Source organism: Borostomias antarcticus, assembly GCF_949987555.1.
Source record: "Borostomias antarcticus genome assembly, chromosome: 18".
Lineage (NCBI taxonomy): Eukaryota > Metazoa > Chordata > Actinopteri > Stomiiformes > Stomiidae > Borostomias > Borostomias antarcticus.
The window spans coordinates 11,387,386-11,396,607 of record NC_140251.1 but is presented as its reverse complement, the minus strand read 5'-3'; the positions used below and the strand labels follow the sequence as shown (position 1 = coordinate 11,396,607).

Sequence of the window (9,222 nt, the reverse complement as noted above, 5' to 3'; positions counted from 1 at the left end):
AAAGGCAGTGTAACAGAAGATAGGGATACCGCCTCATTTAATCCAGTGTCTTTTCAATGACCGATGGATTTCCATTGGTCCCTTCCATCCAACAGGTGTTACAGGAAACTCCGCCCCCACACCTTCAGGGTCAGGAGGAGCTCCTTCCCCGAGGCTGGGATTCCCCGGTACTCCACACCATCACTTTCACTGCATCATCATGACATCACTGTTTACAGCTCTATTCATATTTCGTACAGACTGAACAACCTACAGTACACTGTTCAAATGATGTTATGTACTGTACATACATAAAACCAACTGTACATGTGTTGTTTATACTCCTCTATATACGTATTAAATGGTAAATGGACTGCACTTATATCGTGCTTTCATCCAAAGCGCTTTACAATGAAGGCACACATTCACACACCAATGGCGGCAGCTGCCATGCAAGGTCCTAGCCTGCTCATTTAACAATATTTACATACATAATAGTTGTGTATTGTAGGACTAACTCTTCACTGACCTCTAGCAGATCTGTTTGCCCTTGGCGCAGGATGATGGAGGGAGGAGAGGAAGTCTGTACAGGGAGCGGGGGGGGGGGTCTGTACATGGAGCGAGAAGAGAGGGGGCCTTATAGGGAGGGAAGAAGGCTGTACGGGGGGATGAATTGAGGGCTCTGGGGAGTTTAAGAGAATGCACTCTTAATCATTTCATTATATTGTTGATCTTCCTGAAACATGAATGTGCTTCAGATTATTACAAATAGACAACTGTGTATTTACAAAAGAAAACCTGATATGAATACCATGCACGACAGAGTGCAATCTCGTTATTCACCACTGAGTGGTGTTCCAATTAGACCACTTAGTGAGAGGCCAGAGGAACACCCGAGAGAACACCTCACTTTAGAAGAGAGGAAGTATGTGAATTATGTAATTTCCATTTCCTCACACTGTCAAATTTCCCCAGGATAGGCTGGAGGCTGGATGGTAGCCTATAAAAAAGACTGACACAGAGAGCTACTGCAACAGGTCCACACACCAAGACTGGGATATATACCATGAACATGTTTGGTCTACTCAACATTAAGCAGGTGAGTTAGAACCTGACTCTTAGAAATCATAGAGATTTAAGACTTTATGTTGCAGTTATAATAAATAACAACAATATTGTGTTACGGCAACAAAATATTCTGGTATTTTGTTGCCCTAACAAAATATTGTTGTTATTAATTTATACAATAATAATAATAATAATAATAATAATAATTCGTTAGTAAATGATTAAATTGAAGTCCATATCTAGGCCTACCCATCTATTAATAATACGTATTATTATTATTATTTTACAGACTCTCCTTATCCTCGCACTCATTCTGATATGGGGATCGGATGCACATCCCGGTAAGCGCTGTTTCACTGAGGTGGAGCTGGAAGAGGGAGCTGACAAGATACTCCGGCGGAACATGTACCGGACAAAAACGGCCCTAGATGTGGAGCCGTACCTGCGCCTGAGGACCAACCTCAGCTGCCCCACCGAGCTGTACCTCAACTCCAATGAGCTGAGCGACCGCTCCATCTCCCCCTGGCGATACAGGTAAATACACGTGTTTTCGTGTCTCAGCAAACGTACAACTCCGGTCTAGTTAGTCTATATCAACGTTTTTGCCAGCTACAAGTCATGGCAATGTCTGTCTGAGAAAGACTTGGATGATCCTCAGGGACAGGTAGGAGGTTAGGCTAATGTTCATTTGTTTCAAACGTTGATTTACAGAGACGACTTCGACGTGAATCGCTTCCCAAGGCTTATGCCCGTCGCGGAGTGTCTGTGCAGTGGATGCATCGTCAACGGGGCCGAAGACACGGGATACAACTCTGTGCCTGTCATGCAAAATATGATTGTTTTTAAGAGGCACGTCTGTCAGAACCACCCAGGCAAATACTTTCTCACCTCGCAATATGTTGATGTGCCTGTTGGCTGCACCTGTGTGGTGCCAAAGTAGAATTTCCTCTTATAGAGGGTCCGTAAAAGAAAACTGTAGTGACATGTTTCACATTTCACAGTTGTGTTTGTTTTAAAATGCACTTATCGTTATTTGAATATGCATATTTATGGAATATTTCCTGTGCTTATGCTATTTAGGCCCTATAAAAGCTGGAAAACATGGGTTTTACATGTATTCTAGACTAGAGACAGTTGATGAAATATTGCATTATCTATTTGATAATAGATTGCATATCTTATTTATTTTGTTTAATGTATGATATTTATTTAAAAATTGTATTTATTACTATTTTTCAGTAAGAATGTTGTTGTGATATGTATATTTGTTTTTTGATCAAATTGGTTTGATTTCCCATTAGAATATCCAACATTTGGGTTTGTTGAAGTGTGGGGAAAAAAAAGGTTCTGCATATCTGTCCAGCTTCTGAGAAGTCAGAGTTGATTCTAATAAAGATACCTACTTAAAAATCTTCTCTTTTTTCTTGTTTTGCTCAACAGAAAGTGGGGTAGAATAGGCCTATGTAGAGAGTAGACTAAACAGCTCGCCAAAAGCTAAAATATGAAAGCACAAAAGGGTCGTTATTCATTGATTTAGACGAGTATGGATGAAAGTCTGATCCACATGGATGTATTGGTGATCAAGGGTTTGAAGGAGTTCGACTGGTGAGGGAACGCCCATCTTTCATGACGTAGAATTAAAGCGACGTATTACTGTTTTGTAGCAGCGTGAATCGAGAAGCTAGCATGTCTGTCCCCTTGTCCTGTGTAAATAAAAAATAAAATATTGGTCGTTACGAGACACCAGTCTGAGGATGACTTCAGCCATACTTGCTGCTCTTAATGTCCTCACTAGACCTCTTGGGGGTAAGTGCATTAAGTGATCCAACAAGCTGCTGTTAACTGGGGGTAGCTAGCTAGCCACTAAAGTTAGCTAGCAACTAGCTAGCTAGCCCCAACGGTGTAGTGTCCCTGTCCATGATGACGTTATGATTATTTACATGCTGTCTGTTTAGTATGGGCTTTACCAAAGTATGTAAACAATGATTGAATAACCCCTCCATGGCAATCTAGCCACCATAACGTTAGCTGGTCTCAAGCCTGTAAAGACAACCTGAAGACCAACTTACCTCTGTTGTAGCTCTTTCTTGAGCCAACTATGTCAGATCTTCTTTTACTTTCCATGAAATCAGCATCTACCTGTAGCTAGCTAGCTATCAATATTTCATATAACATTAGTTTGCCTTCAGTTTTCGTCTGCATCACTCTTCCCTCAGAGGCAGCTGTGTCTGATACACAGCCCACTCAACAGGGGGCGCTCTTGGCAGCGCTGCAGGCCAACCAGGCCCTTTTGGAGCAGCGTCTGCAGGGAGACAGGGAGCTGGAGGAGGTGTGCAGGCTGAGGGAGGAGGTGCGTGCGGGCGCGACCTGGCTCTGTAGCAGCACAGAGGACCCAACATGGAGCTTTGTTCAGGAATGTCTCCTGCTGCTGCTCAGCCTGTCACGCCATCTCGCTAGCCAGCTGGAGGTGTTCAATCAAACCCCCGCCCAGGCCGCCGCCCGGCTGCGGACCCCGGAGATGGCTCCTCCCCTGCCGCCAGACGTGCTGAGCGTCAGCCAGCAGAAGTCGCTGGGCGCCGCGCTGCAGTTCGTGGTCTCCCTGGGCATCTGCCCCTACCTGGCGCCCGGTGTCGGCATACCGCTGGGGCAGAGATCGGTCTTCGGCTCCGTGGTGGAGGGGCTGGCGCGCCGTGAGGTGGTGCCCGTCCCCGAGCGTCGTCTCCTGACCGCCACGAGCGTCCTGCTGGAGCTGGCGGAGCTGTCCTCCCTAGCCACCCTGGTCTTCACCCGTCACCTGGTGGATGTGATGGCAGCGCTGTGCCAGCTGGGGTACCGGCCGCAGCGCCCTGAGGCAGGTGGTGCCAAGGAGGAGAAGGTAGGTCGGAGGTTGCCAGTGTAGTAGAGGTGGTTGGGAACAATGCCTGTGTGACGACTTAGCGCTGCCTGCCACCAAGCCCACATAATCACCACAGTTTCTTTGAATATACTGGACAGTACCATGAGACGGGGTTCAGATGAAGCAGACAGATAGGCTGTACCATGAGACGGGGTTCAGATGAAGCAGACAGATAGGCTGTACCATGAGACGGGGTTCAGATGAAGCAGACGGATAGGCTGTACCATGAGACGGGGTTCAGATGAAGCAGACGGATAGGCTGTACCATGAGACGGGGTTCAGATGAAGCAGACAGATAGGCTGTACCATGAGACGGGGTTCAGATGAAGCAGACGGATAGGCTGTACCATGAGACGGGGTTCAGATGAAGCAGACGGATAGGCTGTACCATGAGACGGGGTTCAGATGAAGCAGACAGATGGGCTGTACCATGAGACAGGGTTCAGATGAAGCAGACGGAGAGGCTCTCACTGCTTTCCTACCTTGTCATCGCTTTAACCATGTGATTTTTCTGGTGATACATAGGCGTTGAGTGCTGAGGAACGCAAGACCTGCCGCCAGGCCCTGCAAAGCCTTCTGGGCAAAGTCTACCAGCCAATCGTCATCAGGGAGCTACTGATCCTTCAAGGGGGTCCAAAACAGGTAGAACTCAGTGATGTGTGGGTCCAGAACAGATAGAACTCAGTGATGCTTGCATGAATGATCATAGTCAACAACAACAAAAAGGTTGAACATCTCAATAACAGGTTGAATAGTACAGTCCTGGAATTTGAGTATGAGAGTTTCGAACCCCCGAATCAGATTTCAAACCCCTTCGTCTTCTCCTCCTCTTCTTTGCTCCTCCAGGCCCCTCCAGGTCCCGGTCCTAGTGGAGGCAGGCGGCCCAGGTCCCAGCCAGGGATGGGTGGAGGGAGCAGGGCTGCTCCGGGTCAGGCGCCCCCCTGGCTGAGGCGTCTGTGTGGTCAGCTGTTGTCTGAGAGGCTGATGCAGCCCAATGGGGTCCAGGCTGTGGTCAGGGCCATCCTGGAGGGGACTGCAGGTCAAACACACACACACATACACACACGCATACACATACCATCCTGCAGAGGACTGCAGGTCAGACGCACACATTCACATACACACACACACACACACACACACACACACACACACACACACACACACTCACACACACACACACACACACACACTCCATCCTGGAGGGGACTGCAGGTCAGACACACACATACACATGGGTTGAACAAAGATATTTAAATATGATGAGATACATAACTGGGAGCATTGTAGTAATCTTGTGCAGTTGTTCCAGCCTTGACCACCAGAGGGAGACTCTGGAATCTGAGCAAGAGATCTTAGAAAATGAGGAGATGCAACTGTATAGTTTAGCCATAAGAAAAAAACTATTTTACGAAGCCACTATCTTGAACAGAACTTCCCAAGGAGTGAGATTTCGCTCCCCAAGGAGCGAGACGTCTCTGTTTGTCAATTGTCTGTTCAGGTATCTCTCAGCTGCTGGAGGCTTGCTGTGGAGATGGAGTGTTTTAGAATGTGACCATATAGGATGAGGAGTGATTAGTTTCTATTCTGTCTAAAGTTGATTATCAGAGTGAAGGTAGTTGCTGGCCTAGGTAGTCATCTTGTCGTGTTGTTCCTGTCCTGACCACCAGGGGGAGACACAGACTGGAGGAAGTGTGATGGAGTGGCCAGGATCCTGTCAGCCTGCCCCCAGCAGTCCGTCTCTGCAGACAGCTACTACAACCAAGTCTGCCCACAGGTGCGACGCCACTCCTTAGATAGGTGTACTGTGTCAACCACTCCATAAATAGATATATATAATATAGATATACAGAGTTAGTGTAACCTTCAGCTGCACTACTATGAAAGAAAGTGTCAAAGCTGAGTACGCTGCAGAACCTCGTTAGTGCAAAGGTCAAATTCTCTTCAGAAGAGTTTTGGTAATCATTTGAATTTCCTGTTGTTGTTGTTTTGTTTTTTTTGCATAAAACATCGTTTTTTGTAGTGAATAATACTAGACCATCACCTGCACAGATCCTGGAGCTCCTCCACCTCCGGGACAAGCTGACGGCCCTGCAGTTCCAGCGCGTGGCCACCAGGGCGGTGCTCACCATGGTGGAGAGCAGGCCAGAGGTGGCCCAGCGGTACCTCCTATCCCCCCTGCTGGGCCCGCTTCAGCGTTGTCACCGGACCATGGGTCAGTACAGTAACTAGCGTCCACACTCTCTCTGGGGGACAGATGGAGTGGAACTGTTAAGACTCTGACCTTTCACTGGAGTCTGGTTCTCAACACTCAACTGGCTGTGGTGTAGGTGCACGTGTGTGATATGTGTGTGTGTGTGTGTGTGTGTGTGTGTGTGTGTTTGATTTGATTTGATTTGGCTGATAGGACACAAAAATGCAACATCACAGGGCTCCTCAACGCTCATCGCCCCCCCCCCCCCCCACAGACACGCACACACAACTGTGTGTATGTATGTGTGTATGTGTGTGCACCAAGGTAGGTAATTAGGAGGTTATAATAACCTTTCTGTGTGCTTGTGGGAGGGGTTGTGTGTGTATTTCATAGCTCAGTGTGTGTGTGTGTTTGTGTTTGTGTGTTAGGTAAGGGTGGTGACCAGGACCTAGTGCAGGAGTGGGAGCTGACCCGCTGTCTTGAAGACGTGTTTAAGGTGAGTGACCACGAAGGCTGAACACACACACAAATATATACACACACACAAATATACTGTACACATATACATACAAACATACACACACAGAACTCACAACACAAACTGAACACCACAGACTGAACATACTATCTAACTCAACACAGTCATGTACAGTACATCCCTCTCATACGGCCTCTGCCCACCCCCCACTCTAGGTGTGTGTGGTGGGGAACAGTCCATCGGGTGTTCTCCTGACGGCTCTAGGAGATGAGGTTCCCGTTCTCTTCACTCTGTTCTGTTTCACCAAGAAGAACGTCTCACACCTACGGTCAGATCTGGCTCCGCCCTGCTCTTCATCATTAGCGCGCGTGCGTGTGTGTGTGTGTGTGCATACGTGCGTGTGTGTGTGTGTATGTGTGTGTGTGTGTGTTTGTGTGTGTGTGCTTATTAATGTGTGTATGCTGTGTGTGCTCTACAGCAACCACTGTCAGGAGATTCTGCTGTGGTACCTGAGTCATTGTGGCCCTGCTGAGGCCCTGGCTGCCCTGAGACGTCTGTCTGGCCTGGGGGCGGGAGGGAGGCCGGACGGAGTGGCACCAGGGTTCTCCTTCTCCCCTGGCAGTGAGGGAGGGGCCAAGCTCACCCCCCAAGAGACCAGCAGGTGACTGGCACCCTGGGCGCTAGAACTTAGCATCACTGGAACCCGGCGTCATTAGAACCCGGCGTCACTAGAACCCGGCGTCACTAGAACACGGCGTCACTAGAACACGGCGTCACTAGAACCGAGCATCACTAGAACCCGGCATCACTGGAACCCTGCATCACTAGAACCCGGCATCACTAGAACCCGGCATCACTAGAACCCTGCATCACTAGAACTCGGCATCACTAGAGCCCTGCTTCACTAGAACTGTGCATCACAAGAACCCTGCATCAGCAGAACCCAGCATCACTAGAATCCTGCATCACTAGATCCCAGCATCACTAGAGCCCTGCATCATCATTGTTTCGTCTCTCTAACCGCCTCTCCTCCTCCTCTTCCCCCTACCAGTGATGAAGATGATGCCCTGTATGAGAGGCTGTCTGAGGAGCAGTGGAGGCTGGAGTGTCTGGTCCAGATGCTGGCTGAGCTGAAGGACAGCGCCCTGCCTGGCGACCTCTTCCTCGGACTGCTGCAGGTACTGGAGGCTCTGCACTCTGGACGGTGCTAGTGACCCCATTCACTTCCACTAGCATTGCTAACAATCCTAACGGATTCAACATGATTTAAGAATGGCTTGGATACATCAGCAGTGGTCTAGGTGATTGGAAAAGCAAGCGAGGTGTTTAAAATGTCTGGATTACTGTTTCAAGTGTTAGATAAGTGTTTCCAACGTTTGGTTATCTCTCCATCCAATCAATCAATCAATCAATCAAAGCTTTATTTATATAGCGCATTTCATACCCAGAGGCAACACAATGCGCTTTACAGAGAACAAGGGAGGTGGGCATACGACCCACCCCTACATATTCCAGAGGGAAGCAAAAAAAAACAGTATCACCCAGGGGCCAGATAAGTGAGAAGAAAAAAGAAGAAAGAAGAAATTCTTCCCTGACCCCTCTCAACAAGGCGATCAAGCAAGCTCCTGGAGTATGTTTGTCTACCGGCTAAGAACATTTATAAAGCAATAAATAACATTAAATTACATTTTCAGAGTAAGAGAGGATAATAACATCATAGGAGAGACATGGCAAACACTGGTGTATGTCTGTGTGTGCGTGAATCCACCCTCGGTTTCCATAGCTCTGGTCTGGAGCTCTGAGCACCTGTGTTCCCTTTTCTAGGAGCTGACTTCCTGGGTGGAGGAGGAAGAGGAAGTGGAGGAGCAGGAAGTGAACACGTCAGCCATGACGCTGCTGGAGGTGGAGCAGCACCTGATTGGGCGAGACGAGGGGCGTGGCCGCAGACTGGTTCTGCTGCAGGTGTTGGCTGTCCTGTGTGAGGGTCTCCCACACACTCTACTGCTGGGCAAGCCCACCCAGGTAACACACACACACACACCGTCTCACGTACTCTAGATTTGAAGTAGAAGCCCAACACCCTGCTCCCCAGTGAGCCCCTGTTAGAAAAGCAGGCCAGCTTGAGTCATGTTTTAACTGGCTAATAATAGAGTGCTTTATCTGGGAGGAGGAGATGGAGGAGGAGGAGGAGGAGGAGGAGGAGGGGTATGATGAGGTAGAGGAGGAAGAGGAGGGTATGATGCGGAGGAGGAAGAACACCAGATTTGGTTTTGGCTGATTTGCTTATCCTGAGAGGAGCCAGACCCCCTCCACACCCCCTGGCCCCACCCCAACTGATAAGCACTTATTTTTGCACATCTTCTCTCAGAGTTCATTCAGCTGGATTTGTCATTGAGAACGTCATTTATAGTTCATTAAATGTTAGAATAGAACTGAAAACAGGTCTCCCAGGAGTCTGTCTGTCGACCTACTTTTATCTGCTGTCCCTCTGCCTGTCTGTCTGTCTCACTCTGTTTGCCTGCCTGCCTAACTGCCTGTCTATCTGTCTGTCTGTCCGAGTACCTCTGTCTAACCTGTGTGTGTGTGTGTGTGTGTGTGTGTTGTGTG

The 9,222-nt window shown here is 48.4% G+C and overlaps 2 protein-coding genes across 2 annotated transcripts in view; both read left to right on the top strand.

Annotated features, from left to right (window-relative positions):
- Window positions 1–1,450: 1,450 nt before the first annotated feature.
- On the top strand, window positions 1,451–1,987 carry il17c (interleukin 17c; the record flags this gene model as incomplete). Its single annotated transcript, XM_084452759.1, has 2 exons — window positions 1,451–1,581; window positions 1,759–1,987. 2 exons carry the CDS (start codon window positions 1,451–1,453, stop codon window positions 1,985–1,987), a joined length of 360 nt encoding a protein of 119 aa, XP_084308885.1.
- Window positions 1,988–2,714: 727 nt separating this feature from the next.
- tango6 (transport and golgi organization 6 homolog) overlaps window positions 2,715–9,222 on the top strand; it is a 20,372-nt gene continuing 13,864 nt past the window's right edge. Inside the window, exons 1-11 of the mRNA XM_084453182.1 lie at window positions 2,715–2,853; window positions 3,264–3,922; window positions 4,469–4,585; window positions 4,790–4,982; window positions 5,614–5,720; window positions 5,996–6,158; window positions 6,566–6,633; window positions 6,831–6,943; window positions 7,094–7,276; window positions 7,667–7,793; window positions 8,440–8,637. Of these exons, the coding sequence (XP_084309308.1) occupies window positions 2,802–2,853; window positions 3,264–3,922; window positions 4,469–4,585; window positions 4,790–4,982; window positions 5,614–5,720; window positions 5,996–6,158; window positions 6,566–6,633; window positions 6,831–6,943; window positions 7,094–7,276; window positions 7,667–7,793; window positions 8,440–8,637 (1,980 nt within the window). The 5' untranslated portion in view covers window positions 2,715–2,801. The remainder of the gene's footprint in view (window positions 2,854–3,263; window positions 3,923–4,468; window positions 4,586–4,789; window positions 4,983–5,613; window positions 5,721–5,995; window positions 6,159–6,565; window positions 6,634–6,830; window positions 6,944–7,093; window positions 7,277–7,666; window positions 7,794–8,439; window positions 8,638–9,222) is intronic.